The 17,564-nt window shown below is 46.9% G+C and overlaps 1 protein-coding gene across 3 annotated transcripts in view; it reads right to left on the reverse strand.

Annotated features, from left to right (window-relative positions):
• The window catches only part of ARHGAP21 (Rho GTPase activating protein 21), a 109,438-nt gene extending 106,103 nt beyond the window's left edge, over positions 1-3,335 (reverse strand). For 2 of the 3 annotated variants that reach the window (XM_082193733.1, XM_082193732.1), the window contains exon 1: positions 2,750-3,335. In XM_082193733.1, coding sequence (XP_082049859.1) covers positions 2,750-2,830 — 81 coding nt within the window. In that variant the 5' untranslated portion in view covers positions 2,831-3,335. The remainder of the gene's footprint in view (positions 1-2,749) is intronic. The other variant, XM_082193734.1, reaches the window with a different exon arrangement.
• Positions 3,336-17,564: the final 14,229 nt, after the last annotated feature.

A 17,564-nucleotide genomic window follows, 5' to 3' on the forward strand; every position in this document is an offset into this window, starting at 1 on the left:
CAGAACCAGCAAAAGCAGTTGACCTCTAAATTAAGGGACTGAAACAAGAATTAGAAGCTAGTTTCAAACTATGGTTAACAGTAACCAGATTTATGGAGGTTCAGACACAATGCTTAACCATAGTTAGCATTAACCCCAAAGAGAAAGGGGAAGGGAAGGAGTAGTGTGCAAGCCTATGTCTGGCCACCAGAAAGCATGATGCCTGCTCTGCATCACTAAATTTTACTTAAATAAGAAAATATTCAAGTAGAGTTGTCATTTGACAGAAGTATATTGTATGCCTACTCTGTAAATGTCGTGACTATTCAGCGTACAGAGGTGCTAAGGTTCATTCATCCAAACTGTGTTCCAAAAACTGTCACTTATGCCATAAAATATGACCTCAAAGATCAATTCAAACACCATGTTAAACTTGACCATAAAAACACTGAAAGAAGTGTCCATATCTGTTGAAAACTATACACCATTCCCGGTGTTCTCCGGTTAAACCTACCCTACAGTAAGCAATTCCAGTTTTAAACTGAGGTACTGCTAAAGAAAGCTGCATTAAAACTGATACCCCCCCCCCAAAAAAATGAAAATAAAAGGTCCAGTAAGTCCACCTTGGAATTGCTCATTTTGAAGAACCAACTAAACAGCCAGCTCCACTGTGAGGGTCCAGCTCCAATTGAGTTTGGTAGAAAGGTGTACTGCTCTATTGGTGCCATAGAATGAGGTACACAGAACAGGAAATGCTGTTTTTGTTAATGAAATGCAATCTTTATTTAGGATATAAAAACTCTGCCAAGGTGGAAAGACAGCCATACTGCACTCAACAACCTAAAGTGTCTCTATGAACTGTACCGCTTGTATACACTCATAAACAGGAGCTGGTTCAATGAAAAGGTATCATCTTACCTATTTTATATGCCTCAACTCAAAGGGATTCATTATGGTTTACCATGCTAATGATAGGCAGATTATAGGAATGGTCTCAGAGAGCCCAGGCTCCCACATCTTCTATACAGTGCACGAACTACTGAGAAATAATTATCAATCGTAGCTGTTTCTCTTCATTCACTGTTCTGCTTTAATGTTCTCTCTCCCTCGCGCGCTCTCTCTCTCTCTCTCACACACACACACACACACACACACACACACACGATTAGGGGAGAGGGGTAGAATCTATCTCTTGCTATCATTTGCAAAGATCACTGAATGCTAAGCCACAAACAATAACCTGTTACAGTTCTCCACCAAGTTTTTCTACTCAGAACTTATCCAACTGCACAGATATATTAGAAGGCACACTTAACAGAGGATTGATCTTACAATACCACGTGGCACTGTTATATCAAAGCACTCGGGTAAGCCAAGGACAGAACAGTAGATTAAAGCTCCCCTCTTAAATAAACACTATTTTTAAAAAGTGTCAAATTCCATTTCTCAAAAAGGGTATTGACAGCAATGCAGTTACAATTCACTTATATATTAAGCAAGGGTATATATAGCATAAGAAAATGACACAGAGGACACTTCCACCTCACAAGGACTTACACGGATGGGGCATGAAACTTTCACATACCATATGCTCCATATAAACACAGACACAGCATGATACTCCAGCATGCCTCAGTCCATTGGAAACCCTCATAAAAATGTGTAGTGCAGAACAAACACAGCGCTGGCGGAGATTTAATGCTATTAGTACTATTAATATGGAGCCTGGGATGAAGGGTTGAAACAGGGGCCTTTCTAAGGACACGCTATTAGTCTCGAACGTGCAGTGCCACCGTTAAGGCATTAAAAATATACAACTTTCCAAATTAAAGATGCACATAAGAATATCCCAGGAACAACTCTGGACAGGGGAGCAGAGAGAAGAGGAACACTGTCTATAAAGCCCCTACACACTGGAATCTGCTGGAGCTGGCCTGTAAAAGCGAAATATGTACACACACACCAGGAGGGGGAAATGGAAGAGTGTCATTCAGGGTCTTAAAATACACACACACATATATGCATACACACGAAGACTGCGCCGCCCTCACCCCCCCCCCTCAGATCAATGGGACAAAGGGAAGGGGGAGAGAGAAGTAGGGAAAGATTAAGGGCTGTTGTTTCCAAAGGGATTTTTCAAAAGACAGCAAAGATCTCGAGCAATTGGCTCTCTATGGAAAACAAGAGTCTTTTCAGTGAGGAGGTGCGGCGAGGGAGACTCCCCAAAGTCGTAAATGGGGACGGGCTGTGGGGGGGGGGAGAGAGAAAGGAAGAGAAAGGAAGAGAAGAGGGCTTCTTTCTCTTCACACCACGCCAGGTTGGGGGCGATGGAAGACGCGGGAACAAATCCCACCCTAAACATTGTGAGGGAAGGGGGGAGAGGCGGCAGCGCCAAACTTTCTCTTTTTCCCGCCCCCTTCCCTGCTACCCCCCCTTCCCTCGCTCGAGGGTCGGGGGCGGCCGCCAACTCCTAGCGTCCAACTCCCGGCAACTCCGGGACGGGCGGGCAGGAAGGGAAGAGGGAGGCAGGCAGGCAACAGGGATGGGGCGGCCATTAAAGCCGCTCCAATCCAAGCCATTCCCCGCGCGCGGCGGCTACCGCCCCTGGCTGGCTGCTCCAGCTCATAAACACGGGAGCAGCGCTCGCTCGCTCGCCCCCTCTCGCCTCTCCCTCCGCCGCCCCCCGACCCAGCCAACGCCGCTCGGGCCGCACTCGGGACCCGCCCTTGCTCCCCCCCCCTCGGCTTCTCCTTCTTCGCCCCCTGCCTACCTGGCTGCTGCTCCTGGCGACTTCGGGCGGCTGGGTGTCTCCATCTCCCCCGGGTGGCCCCGCTGCCCGACGGGTCGCCATTATTTCATTTCCCAATTACAAAGGAAGCACAGATCCGCCGGAGTCCACATTGGAGGGGGGGGGGGACGACGCATCAAAATAAAATTTAAAAAATATCTATGGGGAGCGCGGAGAAAAGAGGAGCGGGGAACAGTTTCCACATGCACCGGAGAGAGCAAAGCCTCTCCCTTTTAAGACGAGCAAAAAAAACACACCACCAACCATATAGAAGTATAGATATATCCGCCTCTTGGTGGGGGAATGGCAACAAAAAAAAGAGGAATGTGTACACAGATCCCAGCCAAGCCCCGTCTCCACGGTGGGGTCTTTGGAGAGGGAGGGAGGGAGGAAAGGGATTCCTCCCACTTTTCAAGGAGCTGCGAGGAAGGCGGGAGGAGAAGATCCCGCCGGACTTTTCCAGCCTAACTCCGAAAAGTCCCTCTTCATCGCCCCGGCGAGGAGAAGAGGAAGATGTGTCAGTGGCCCAGGAAAAAGCCGCCGCCGCCGCGCCTCCTGCTGCTGCCGCCGCCGCCACCCGCCCCTTGTTAGGCTAATTGCACTGGCTCGTCATCTTCCTCTTCCTCCTATCCAAAGCCCCAGACACAAGGGAGGAGAGGGCGGAGGAGAAGGGAAGCGCTGGCCGCCTCCGCCTCCTCGGTATAGACACACACACACACAGGAAAAGTGAAGAGAGGGAGAAAGTTGGCCGGGAAAACGAAGCGGGGCGGGAGGGCGAAAGATCCCCGTCCCCTCCCTACAGCGGCGGTTTTTCCTTCCAGCCACCGAGAGAGAAAACAGGATCCAGTGGATGCTGTCAAGGGGACCGGATGATCGCTTATAAACAAGCCTCAGGAATTGCAGAACTTTTTTCTGCCCGATCCTACGATGCATGTGACACGGAAGTCTGCCTTGTGTGCATACGACTTGCAGGCGTTTGAGTCGGTCGAGCCCAGCCAGCAACCTGAGGCGCCAAGGAGGAAAAGAGCCCAGGCATTTGGGCTTTCCAGGGCAAATCGAGGTGCGAAGAAGAAAACCAGTCTTTCCTCCCGTACAAGCTGCTCTCTCCCTTCCCAGGCTTGCTTCCCACATGCCGCGCGCGCTTTTACTTTCTAGAACTGTTCCTTTGGGGCTGCTTTTCGGCGGAGGGCGCGCCTGGCGTTGCAGGGTTGAAACAGGGACCATTTATTTTGAATGCAGACATCTTCCTAGGAAATCGTATCCTGGAATAAGCCCTCGCTCTCCAGAACCAGCTCTGGAGGCATCGCAGCGCCTAATATTATCCTTTTTTTTTTTCAAACGGAAGCAAAGCGCGCGCTTCTGGAGGTTGTCCACACAATCCTTGGAAAAGCTGGCGCTGGTTGTGCTGAGACACCTACGACGCTAGAAAATTGGTTTATTTATTTTCAGTGAGGAAAATTGAAGAACACCCCCTCCCTTCGCTCCAATGCACTTTTTTAAAAAAGGACTCTATTACAGTGTCCCACCGCCTCAGGCAATCGCGGTGGTGCCAGCTGCACCCATGTCTGGCTGCCAGCTGGGCGCCGTGTTCCCTTGATGCTGCTTTTGGGAAAGAGCAGAGAGGACGGTTATGCTGCCTTCTGCCAGCACAATGCCTGAGTTCCTCAAGTCGCTGGCCTTCCTGGGATGCGGGAAGGGGGAGTGCTAGAAGTTTTTTTTTAAAATAATAATAATAGTAATAATAATAATAATAAAGCAAAGCCGCAAGCACACACCCTCCCATTGTTTGCTGCACACCACGCATGGTCTCTAGTCAATCTGTTTCCAGGCCGAAACAGCCCAGGCGCGGCTTGTGCAAACTCCCCGGAATTAAAGTAACCAATAGGACTCTCTCCCCTCCCAACCCGAGCTTGCCTAGGCACCACCACACAGCGGAGGAAGAGCGAAGTTCCTGCTCTCTCCTCTCCACTTTCCTCCACAGCGCGCAGTTCCTGCGCCTCCGCGCTAGGAAAACAGCAGGGATGGTCCCCTGGGACGCGGTTGCCGCCCAAAGTCCCCGCAGGCAAACGGCTGGCACAGGACATTATTGGCACAGCAGGCCTCGCCTCTGGGTTCCCTCCTCACTCCCGGCTACAAAAACAAATCACCCCAGAGGCTGTATAAGGCCAGACCCTCGTTGGGTCTTGACACTCGGAAAATCTGCGCAATTCCCCCGGGGCCAAGTGTATAGAGAGGCGATTTTTTTTGTTGTTGCTCTGGATTAATGACTCCAGAGTATGTGCACACCAGCTTCACTTGAACAAGTTCCTGAGGTGCTTTCATATACAGTGGTACCTCTGGTTAAGAACTTAATTCGTTCTGGAGGTCTGTTCTTAACCTGAAGCACCATTTTAGCTAATGGGGCCTCCCACTGCCGCTGCTCGATTTCTGTTCTCATCCTGAAGCAAAGTTCTTAATCCGAGGTACTACTTCCGGGTTAGCGGAGTCCGTAAACTGAAGCGTATGTAACTCGAGATACCACTGTACAATGGTACCTCGGTTTAAGAACAGTCCTGTTTACGAACGATTCGGTTTACGAACTCCGCAGAACCGGAAGTAGTGTCCCGGTTTGCGAACTTTACCTTGGTCTAAGAACAGAATCCGAACGGTGGAAGGGCACCGGCGGCGGGAGGCCTCATTAAGGAAAGTGCTCCTCAGTTTAAGAACGGACTTCAGGAACAGATTAAGTTCATAAACCGAGGTACCACTGTACTCTCAAGGTGGAGAGGGTGTGTGTCTTTATTTGACAGACAATGGCCCTTTGAAAGGCTGCCCACCCAGGCCAAGTCTGGCTTGAAGACCAGGATTAAAGAAAAAGATCCCTGAGAAAGAAAAGAGAGGATGGGGCCTTCAAGTCCAACAGCACCTGGGAGCAAAACTGAGCAGGCACACAGGTCTCCTGGCCACATTCTGCCCTACTATGGGGAGATGCATTTCTATTTTAATTAGAAAAAAATCATTTCTAAATGTGCATATATAAGTACATACATGTGTACCTAAGTCTGCATGCAATAAAAAAAGAAAAAGAAAATCAGTGTCCCAATATGGAGGGCGGGATGTTAAGTAGCCACCCTGTCTCAAGGCCAGTCCATGCAATTCTGATTATGGAAGTCATGGGGTAAAGTGGACCAGAGGGAAGACTTCCACCATTTCATATGATGAAAATTGGATGGGTGTATGTGTCACAGGAGGCCAGAACTCTTCACACACCACTGTGCATAGTTGATACATGTGTGGACTTCCACAATCTTTCCAACCCCTTTTCAGATGTAGAAGGACTGCGGAGATCAGCAAAAGGAGCCTTTCAGCACCTTAAAAGAAATGATGGCATAAGCTTTTGTGGTCCACTTCATCAGATGTATGGAGTGTTATCCTCCTCCTCCACACACATGTGTACAAGAAAATAAATTGTACAAGGCGAGGTTAGATGTAAAGACAAAAACCTGTTAGGTTAGGGAGCTGATATCAGAAAGGGTGTCAGCATCCAGAAACCAGTAGAGGAACATTTCAGTCTACATACTCTGCTGCTGACCTGGAAATTGCTATTCAGAGGAAATTCAAAATAGATTCCAGCATGAAATAGTTGTAATGGAACTAGTAACTAAATAGGCTATTATTTTGGGCCTGAGTACAGACAATTGTTTCCTGTCCTACTACAAGTGTTTGCATTTACTCAGCTATTATAAGATATTGTGGTCACCAATTACTGGTATTATGAATGGTCACTGCTTATTTTGCTTATGTTTCACCTCCAATGGAATTGTCAGACTATCTTTTGCCTGCTGACAAGCCCTGGCTGTTGGGCTGGGGGGGGGGGGAGCAGGGATGATTTACTTTGAATATTGACATCCTTCCAAGGAAGTGAGGTCTGGTGGAGGGCATGTGGGCATGGTTTGGAGGAAACAGCCTGGCAAGCCAGAGATTCCCCACCCATGTTCAAGGCCCATGCATAGAGCATAGCACTTCATACATATGATGGACTAGCCCACAAAAGTTTGCAACACAATACATTTAGCGTGCCTTTTTGCTGCAATAGATTACTTGTTGGCATCTGTCTACCTCAAGACAATGGAGTGCACTTCTGGAGGTGAAGTCAAACCACTGTTTTAGCAGCACTGAAGTGCCTCTCTGGGTAGCAAACCTAGGCAGTGTGTATTGAGGTCCTGGGCTGCCCAGATGACAAGACCCCTGCCCCTCAGCCTTGCTGATATGGCCCAAAGGAAAACAGAGAAATATGTTTGGCACCAGCTTAGCTACAGGGGTTGCCAGAAAGAGGCGTACAAGGCGCCATCCAACCATCTTAGGGATTCCATTCCAGATTTGTGTAGCCTTTTCTTCTGAAGATATCCCACAAAGCTGTGGCGGTTTGGGATCAGAGTTTTCCTTCTCCTAGAAGAGCTACCTTCCCAGGCTGATGAGCCCCATCTGCCCCATAATTTCCCTCTACAGCACATGCAGAAGCTGCCTTCTTGGCCATTGGACCTACTATGGGTCTCGCCCACTCAGCCTGCCGGAGCCTGTCTTTGCATGCAAGGGAAGTCTCTAACTCAGCGGGTTTAGGATCCATCAGCTACCCTCGCCTGGTTTAGCCATCTAGTCGAAGCTGTTCCTGGGGCACTTATACCCCTAGTAACAGTGCTCGGGATCACACGCTTCTTCTACAGTAGTGAAGTTAAGCCTCACCTCTTCCTCCCTGGCCTTGAATTCCTGTTCCTCTCAGAGTTTGGCTATACCAGGGGTCTGCAACCTTTAAGACAAAAAGAGCCACTTGGACCCGTTTCCGAAGAAAAAACAACAACTGGGAGCCGCAAAACCATTGTGACATTTAAAACAAATATATCTCCGGAGCCACGATCTGACAGCGGGCGGGAAGGTGACATCGGGACGGTGTGTGACTAACGCACGCACCGCCCCCATGCGACGTCACAGCCAGTACAGCGCCCGCCACAGTGAGGAGTGTCGGGGCGTACAATGCGCCTCCTCCCCTCACTAGTATCCGCCCCGGAGCCGCAGCAAAGATGTAAAAGAGCCACATGCGGCTCCAGAGCCGCGGGTTGCAGACCCCAGGGCTATACAAAGCAACATAAGACCTACGCATTCTCTGTCTGTAGCCCCAGAAGGTCTTTCCCTTCTATCTGTTGCCCAATTATCAATCCGGAATCCTACAACAACTTCCAAATCCTCAGGCAAAAGGAAGGGATTAAATTAAACCTCCACTTTTTCCACACACCCTCCTTTCTCTCTTTCACAGCAGCAACGTAAGCCAATTCACCTCAGAAAAGTATATTGGAAGAACGCAGGTGCCACATTCCTCAAGAGATTTTTCCCTTCTCGCCTCAGGCACCTGCAATTTTCAGGTAAATCTGATATCCCTCTCATAATGTAGCTTTAATGAGGCTTGGAGGTCTCTGTTCATTGGTTTCTTGCAAGCAGAAACCAAGCCTAGCTTCTGCAGCTCTACCTCCCCAGCATCTTTGCCAGAAGGAAGGAGCCCACAATTCCCCTAGACCAGAGATGGCTAACCCGTGACCCTCCAGGTGTTGTCAGATTCCAATCCTGACCCAGAGGTCACGCTAGCTGATGGGACTGATGGGAAGTGCAGTCCAGCATTATCTGAGAGAGGCACCAGACAAACAGGAACAGGTAATTCCTCGACATTTTGCTGCAGGGATTCACCACCATAACTGCCCCCCTTGGATACTGCAAACCACTTCTGATTAAGGCAACAACAAAAGCAAAGCAACCCTCTCCAGCCATCTGGCATTCATATTTGTGTTCAGGACTCATGAGGCATTCTAAGAAATGCTACCATCAAATTTACACTTGTTGAAAGCCACCAAGAGTGGCTGGGGAAACCCAGCGAGATGGGCAGGGTAGAAATAATAAATTATTATTATTATTATTACTATTACAGTGATACCTCAGGTTACATACGCTTCAGGTTACATACGCTTCAGGTTAAAGACTCCGCTAACCCAGAAATAGTGCTTCAGGTTAAAAACTTTGCTTCAGGATGAGAACAGAAATTGTGCTCCGGCGGCAGCAGGAGGCCCCATTAGCTAAAGTGGTGCTTCAGGTTAAGAACAGTTTCAGGTTAAGTACAGACCTCTGGAACGAATTAAGTACTTAACCTGAGGTACCACTGTACTATTACTATTAACAAACTATTCTTTGGGCGGGGTGGGTAGTCACAGGTTTTAAATCTGTGCAACTTGTGGGGAACAGAGATAGGGAACATGTTTTCCAGTTGTTGGACTCTGGGAGTTACAGCCCAACCACATCCAGAGTGTGAGAGGTTCCCCACCCTGATGCAGATTTTGCAGGTTGAGAGTGAGGCAGCAGCATACATTGTTCAGCATGTCTGAGTGACTCATCTGTCTGTCGAAGAATAAAGTGCCCAGCTGTGTGGATTAGTGTATTTAATGAGCAGAAATGGGCCTTCATGTTGGGCTCGCCATCCTTGCACCAGCATTGTTTGGCTATGCAGATTGCAATGTACAAAGATTAAATGTGTGTTTTTAACTGGCACAGATTAAAGAACCAGGCATAATGTGTGGTATTCATACAAGGAATATATTAATGATTAATTACCACTCTGCACCAGTTCTATGTCAATATGCTACAGGCTTTGAATTAAAAAGCCGCAAGCTGCGCACCAGAAGTGCAATCAGCAATCACACAATGACTAGGCCTCTCAAGTGACACCGGTGAACTAAAAGGCAAGTTAATATAATGTTTTCAGCACAACGCCCTGCCTGCTGAAACAAGGCACATTCAGATGTTAGCAGCGCTGATGAATTATTGACACCTAATAGTGCTCAGCATTCTTTAAAGCAGCTTAAGGCTGCAGTTCTGAACATGCTTACAAGAGAATAAACCCCACCGAAAAGAACAGCACTTAGGGACCCACTTCAAAATAATAACAACAACATAAGGATGCTGCTGTTCTGACCCAGCATAAGTCAGCAATAGTGGTCCCAGCAGCTGAAGACCAGTATCATTGGTCCCTGGCCTGCAGTAACGTGTCCTGCTTGTCAGATGGAAGGTGCAGGTAGTTGTGTGCAGAAACAAATCTCTTACTTTGGCATGGCTGCAAGGCAGCCTCTTCCACTAAGGTAGTAAAAGTCGCATCTGTTGCTCTGCCTACTTTGGCCTCTAGCTACAGTGGTGCTTCGCAAGATGAAATTAATCCGTTCCGCGAGTCTCTTTGTCTTGCGGTTTTTTTGTCTTGCGAAGCACGGCTATTAGCGGTTTAGCGGCTTAGCGGCTATTAACAGGAAACAAACTCACAAGACGTTTTGTCTTGCGAAGCAAGCCCATAGGGAAATTCGTCTTGCGGAACGACTCAAAAAACGGAAAACTCTTTCGTCTTGTGCATTTTCCGTCTTGTGAGGTACCACTGTATAGCCACTTTTGCCTTTGGCTCGGGCTCCAGAAGTTTGTCCTCAAGGTAATGTGGCCCCTAGGCTAAAAATGGTTCAGCCACCACCACTACCTGCCCCTCTCTTAGACTGTTAAATTGTAAACACTGTGTTGTCTCTGAGTGCAAAGTTGGTATTATATAGACAACAGACAGATATGTTAATAGCCTACAGATCCTGGCAGTAATTGGCAATCCTACTTGCTGCTATCAATGGGACATACGTAAAAAAGTGTGCACCATGTTATTTTAGAGTTGGGGTCTTTCTTAATTGAAATTTTCATATTTGTTTCAAATATTTGGGATGTGTGTCTAAAATTCCTGCGCTGTCTAGTAAAAGGTTTATCATCATCATCACCACCACCAGGCCCTTGCTGCTTATGATCACTGGGATCAGAAGCCAGCCCTTCATGGCTCCTCCAATGTCTGCATTTAGGAAGACAGTTAACATTTTTGAGTGCTCCTCAATATTTTGGCTGATGCAAGTTTTGTCTGCTGTTTTATGCTGCTTTACTCTTCACTTTATTTCACGTTGCTCTGATCTCCTTATGGAGGAAGAACAGGGCACAAATGATTTAAAATAAATAAAGTGAACTATGATGCACCATCTTATACAGCAGACTCTCACCAGTGTGTCCAGTGATAAAACGGACAAGGTCTCTGAGACATCAGGAAACTGCTCAGTAACAGACCAGGCTTCCAAAACCACGACATGCAGAACAGCAATGGAGGAAACTTCAGACCCCCAGATGTCACTGGGCTGCAACTCTCACCCTCTCTGACCACTGGCCATGCTTGCTGGGGCTGGAGTCTAACAACCTTTGGAGGGCCATAGGTTCTCCATGCCAGATGTAGACAGTGGTACTAGAAACTGGCTCTCATAATATGCCCGCTGTGTTCTACAACCAGGAATTATCCAAATTAGGAGACAATAATTATTTCTGTCCCATATGATGGGCTAGTTGCTGTTGCTGTTGGAAAGTTCACAAGGTGCTGACCGTCCTTTCTAGGCCAGATGTTTTGGTGTTAATGAAAGCGATCTTATGTGTTTGTTCATCAGATGCTTTCCAAGTTGTGAATACCTCTGTGCTGGCCTTTCCTCTCCCTTCTCTATATCAGCAGGAAAGATACCTGGAAGTCTCTTATTTATATTGTGCTCAGTTAGTTAGCTGCATTAAACTCACAATGCATAGTTTTGTTATTGTGGGTTTTTATACTGACCATTCTTCTTTGTCCTCCTCAGTCGTGACAACTTATTGATAACAACAGTGATGATACAGATGACCATGTTAATCTGGAAGACATAGTTTATGGATGTTTTTTACAAGGTACAGTTCTGATGAGTGCACATTGCTGTTATATGGCAACTAAAATTGTATCTTTTGATGTACATGCATATGGCAGGTAGAGTCAGTTGGCCCTACTTGCCCAAGGTGTATTTTCACATTGTTTTTGCATGATGTACACAAGGCTAAACAAAAAAGCAAAAAATCCATGCACTTTAAACATTATGGCTAGTGACTAAACAAATTTGTAATTGTGAGCACTTGTAGGGCCACATATTTTCTTCTGAGCTTATTTTCGTTATATTTCAAGTTATATTTCACCATGAGGGCCAGAAACTTCACTTTTATTGAAAATGAAAGTAGGAAATTCTCTCATTAATGTTTTATAAATGATTAGGGTTATTACAACCTCTACCTTTTTGTTTGCTAACACAGAAAGTTAACTTCACATTGTACTCTGCCATCTGCAGGACCAGAAGGGATTAATTTTGATTTCCTTTGAATTTTTTTGGCAGCCACCACTTCCTCTCTGGAGTCAGATCACAAACAGCGCAGAAATCTTGATAAATAATTAGCAAATAAGTAAATATTAGTGTTGCTAGCTATCATTTGTGATCCATTTCATACAGTATGGCAGCTTTTTTCTTTATTTTCTTTTTTAGAAAAGGGGGGGGGGACCAGGGAAGATACGTATATAAAAAGTGTGCTAATGCATGGTTACAAAAAAAGTTTATACAAGCCGTATTTATTTTCGTCAATATGTCCCTGACAATTTGTTGAAGGTAGAATATAAATATCTAAATAAATAGCAATGACATAAATAAAATTATCTAGAAGTAAATACAAGAAAAACATAGCATCTTCGCATTTGGAAAAGACTTTAAAAACAACAACATGCAACCAAATATTTGGCCAGTTAAATTCCACCCATAAGAGTGCATGGCTACTCAGAAGCCCCATTAAATTCAATGGTACATGCTCCCATGTAAGTGAGCAGAGGATTTTAGCCTTCCCCACTGCCATTGCTTGTTCAGCTTTGTTGAACCTTGGCTCTTTTCAAACACAATATCCAGCCCTCCGAGCTTCTCCAGCCCACTGGGTCCCTGCCCAGGCTGCTCTGCACAGGCTTTCCCATCAGCCCCTTCTTTTAGGCCCCTTGTTTTCTTAGTTCTGTGTTTCCTTCACGCGCCCTCTCAGGTTCCTCCTTTGGCTCTCGGCCTGCCTGGGACCTTTCCCTGCTCGGCTTCTTAGCATCCAGCTGCTCGGCCGCTTTCCCTTTCCCAATCAGAGCGATGGCACGGAGCCTCACGATGGAACGGACACAGCTCAGTGAGACAACATCAGAGGTCCCAGGTTCAGTCCCCAGCATCTTCAGTCAGGAGTGGAAATGTCCTCTGTTTGAAACCCTGGGGAGCTGCTGCCAGCCTGTGCAGGCAATCCCAAGCTAGATGGATCAATGGCTTGGCTCAATATAAGGAGCTCCCTGCCTTCTTCCTATCTTACATACATGTTATTTGTATGCCTCCTTTCCATAGTTCAAACCTTGCTCAACGCAGCTTACAGCATGAAAAAAATTGCAGAATTGCAACGTAACAAAAGTAAAAGGTAAAGGGACCCCTGACTGTTAAGTCCAGTTGTGACCGTCTCTGGGGTTGCAGCGCTCATCTCACTTTATTGGCCGAGGGAGCCGGCATACAGCTTCCGGGTCATGTGGCCAGCAGGACTAAGCCACTTCTGGCGAACCAGAGCAGCGCACGGAAATGCCATTTACCTTCCCGCCGGAGTGGTACCTACAGTATTTATCTACTTGCACTTTGACGTGCTTTCAAACTGCTAGGTGGGCAGGAGCTGGGACCGAGCAACAGGAGCTCACCCCGTCGCAGGGATTCGAACCGGCGACCTTCTGATCGGTAAGTCCTAGGCTCTGTGGTTTAGACCATAGCGCCACCCACGTCCCATAACAAAAGTAGTCATTAACAATGAATAAAATGTCAAAAATACACAACCAAATTAAACAATGTCCACATAAATCACAATTAGATCTAAAATAAAGGTATCTATCATCTATCTATTTATCATCTATCTATCACACCAACCCTGCAACACAATCCCTTAAACAAACTCCAGCCCAGAGGGTAGAGCAGTCTCAGTTTCTGTAGCTGCAGTCAGTTAGGGGACCTGCCCTCCCAAGTCAGATGGGGAAAGGCCTACAAGGCAGGGAGCAAATTTTCCAGGGCTCACAGAGCTCCTATTTGTTGGGCTCTGCGTAAACATATTCTTAAGATCCCTTTGCTCTTAATTCCTCCTTCCTTCAGGTGTCAGCCTTATTCAAAAAAACAAAATACAACTTAATATTCACAGAAGGCAAAGGAAGGGTAAAGCCACAATCCCATGCATGCTTACCTGAGAGGAAGCCCCACTGAGCACAGTATAAGGCTAACTTCCACGCATAGGATATGACTGCTAGATGCGGAGCAAGCATTTATTCAACAGGACTAGTGTCAATGAGGCTGTGGCTGAAAGTTACTGATATCTATGAGTAGAATCTCGGGCCAATCGATTACAAATCTCCCAGTGACTTAAATGGAGCCAGGATTTCACCCAGCAGTTATCTAATTACATCTTACATTTGGAACAGACAATACGCTGAAAATCAATATAAGTGCATCAGGAGCATTTGAATGTGCTCATCTGACAGCTGCTTCCGATATACTATATTCCACAATAAGGCAATTTAGCATCATGATTAATGATGTTGTGCTGACATTCAATGTTCTCTTTTTTTCTGAAGCAACTGAGGCCTGTTTGTTTGTGAAGCCTGGTAAGTAATACTTTCCCTTTCTCTGGCCTCCGCTGCAGTCACAATTCAACTACTTGCTGTTTAAAGCCAATTGATTTGTAGTAGCTGTCTTACGATGGAATCCACTTTTGTATTTTATTTTAAGGATTTTATTAAACAGAGTCACTTCATCTGTCTCGGGGATAGGGAATATTCCCCTGCTATGGGGCTGCATTCTCTTGGGGGTGATCTGTAGAGGGTCACATGTTCAGGAGGGGCAGGGGTTGGAGCAGATGGTAGGAGGGGCAAGAACCACCCCACATGCTTTCTCTTTTAATCACACACACCATCCAACCATTTATTCAGACATACACAAGCAGGCACCCCATTCATCTAATTGTTGTCCCCTTTCTCACATACCTTCATCCTTCCATTCACACATGCACACGCCTGCATATCATTGATCTCTCATGTGCACACAAACACACACACACACACATTTTGCCTCCTCCTTTTCTCTCTCTCATTCCCCCTTCTTTCTCTCATTCTGCCCCCAGCCGCATTGACACAGCTCAAAAGCAGGAAAGCACATTACGTCCAAAAGCAACCGGCTCATTTGTCATAGGAAGTTTGCTTCATTTTCTTAACAGTTTCAGTCAGTCACTTGTAGATATACAGTGGTACCTCAGGTTTAGTATTTAATTCGTTCCGGAGGTCTGTTCTTAACCTGAAACTGTTCTTAACCTGAAGTACCACTTTAGCTAATGGGACCTCCTGCTGCTGCGCCGCCGGAGCCCGATTTCTGTTCTTATCCTGAAGCAAAGTTCTTAACCTGAAGCACTATTTCTGGGTTAGCGGAGTGTGTAACCTGAAGCGTATGTAACCTGAGGTACCACTGTACTGGTGAAATTATGATAGACAATACCTTTAACTAGTGATATACCCAGCCCAGTGGCGTAGCGTGGGTTGTCAGCACCCGGGGCAAGGCAAGTAATTTGCGCCCCCTAACCCGTGGATTTGCGCCCACTAACCCATGGATTTGCGCACCCTAACCCTAACCCCCAGATGTTGCGCCCGGTGTGGCCGGCCCCCACTGCACCTCCCACGCTACGCCACTGACCCAGCCAGTTGCCGAGCTACAATTCTCAGAGTTGCCTGGGAAGCGGAATTGACTGCTAAATCACTCTGATAATTGTTGCTTTTTGGAAGGAAACAGGTGTCTCCCATGAAATTTTCAACGCAATTAACAAACGATAGTTTCCAGAATTCTTTGGAGGAAGACGTCGCTATTTAAAGTGCTATTATAGTGCTTTCAGTGCAGGGCTGCTATACATCCAGGTTTCCCCGGAAATTGGCAAAATGCCCAGGAAAACCCGGCCGTATGGCAACTAGGGCAATTTGTATGGTACAAACAAGGCCTTTGCATCAGGTCCTACTTGTAGATTTTCTGCTTTGTACCATCCCTGAACCAGGGGCAGTTTTGATCACTGGCTGTTTTGATTCCTTTCTGTTGTCTCCCCACATGCACATACCCAAAATTGAAAGAAGAGGGCCTCTTTTCCATAAAAGTGGCTCAGCTTATCTTTGTGAACAGCTTCTTCCAGGCAAGTGAAAGGATAAGGAAAATGGAGACCCAGGCTGAGCTGAAGGGTAGCAAGCATTCCTCCTCACTCCTTACCGAACCCTCCCATTTATCTTAGCCAGTCCACCATCCAGGCTGTCGCCAAGACAGTGCAACCAGGGCCACCATATTCTTCCCTGTTTTTGGGTCATAGTGGCCTGTGATCAAGGACAGCAATGCTTTTAATTATGCAATGGAGATAATTGCAGCCGCCACACTAATTCTCTTGGGATTCTGTGCCTGTCTAATACCATCGGATGCAGGAGGTTTGAAAAGGCAAAATGGGGATGAACAAGATGGGGAACCAAAGGATCTTTCCATCTTTGCGGAAACACGAAGTCCCTTGGCAGGGGACCAGGGGGTGAAGAAACGCATTCTCATCCCCTATTGACCAAATAGGATTCGGTATTCCAGAAAGCCAAATGGCCTCCTACTCTCTCCCGCCTGCCAAAGTCTACAACTGCCTACACTTTTCTTATTAAAGGCGCTTGTTTCCTATGGCAACGCCTCGCAATTGCTTCTTGTGAATATGAATCCACACTTGCAAGGCAGAGTGCTGGCATTTGAGGTCAGCGTTAAATTGAGCATTTGCTTCTACCAGGAAAGAGCGCACTACCAATGCATGCACCCTACCCCTTATCCCGGCTCAGTGACCAGGACCAGCATCAGGGGTCAGCATCACTGTGTACCTGCCAAGGCCCATGTCCCCGTAAGGGGCCCAGGGCCAATACCTGGAGCTCCTCCTCTTCCTCACTGTCATTTCCTGTTCACAGCTTCAGCCTAAACAAGTGAGCAGCAGCAAGAGTGGAGAGGGGGCCATTTTCCTCCAATTGGCTTGTCCTTTCCCAGAATGGAGGTGGTGCTGTGGTCTAAACCACTGAGCCTTGGGCTTGCCGATCAGAAAGTTGGCGGTTCGAATCCCCGTGATGGGGTGAGCTCCCGTTGCTCGGTCCCTCCTCCTGCCAACCTAGCAGTTCGAAAGCACGTCAAAGTGCAAGTAGATAAATAGGTACCGCTCTGGCGGGAAGGTAAACGGCATTTCTGTGCGCTGCTCTGGTTTCTCCAGAAGCGGCTTAGTCATGCTGGACTCATGACCCAGAAAAACTGTCTGCAGACAAACGTTGGCTCCCTCGGCCAGTAAAGCGAGATGAGCGCTGCAACCCCAGAGTCTTTCGCAACTGGACTTAACTGTCAGGGGTCCTTTACCTTTTTACCTTCCCTCTGGGCAGCTGTGACAAATGTGCTCAAGGAGAAGGCAAGTGAATTGACTGTTGTGACAACACCAAGAAAAACAGAGTTCACTAAGGACAGCTTGCTCCAGAGCCCCACAGACCCAAGAACCAGCATTGTCACGTTATGCACATTTCACCTAGTATCTCCTACTGCTTCTGCTTCTTCCAGGGCGCTGTGATTCTTCTATAAGTGTCACAAGGGCACTCTCACATTACAATCACAGTATCTGCCACTTCCATTTTGTCTTCTTAAGGAGCTTTTTGTTTAAAAGGACACGGCCGAGGTGTACAGTGGCACCTTGGTTCTCAAAATTAATCCATTCCGAAAGTCCGTTCCAAAACCAAAACGTTCCAAAAACCAAGGCATGCTTTCCCATAGAAAGTAATGCAAAATGAATTAATCTTTTCCAGACTTTTAAA

The sequence above is a fragment of the Podarcis vaucheri genome (genome assembly GCF_965113315.1).
Source record: "Podarcis vaucheri genome assembly, chromosome: 12".
In the NCBI taxonomy this organism is placed as follows: domain Eukaryota; kingdom Metazoa; phylum Chordata; class Lepidosauria; order Squamata; family Lacertidae; genus Podarcis; species Podarcis vaucheri.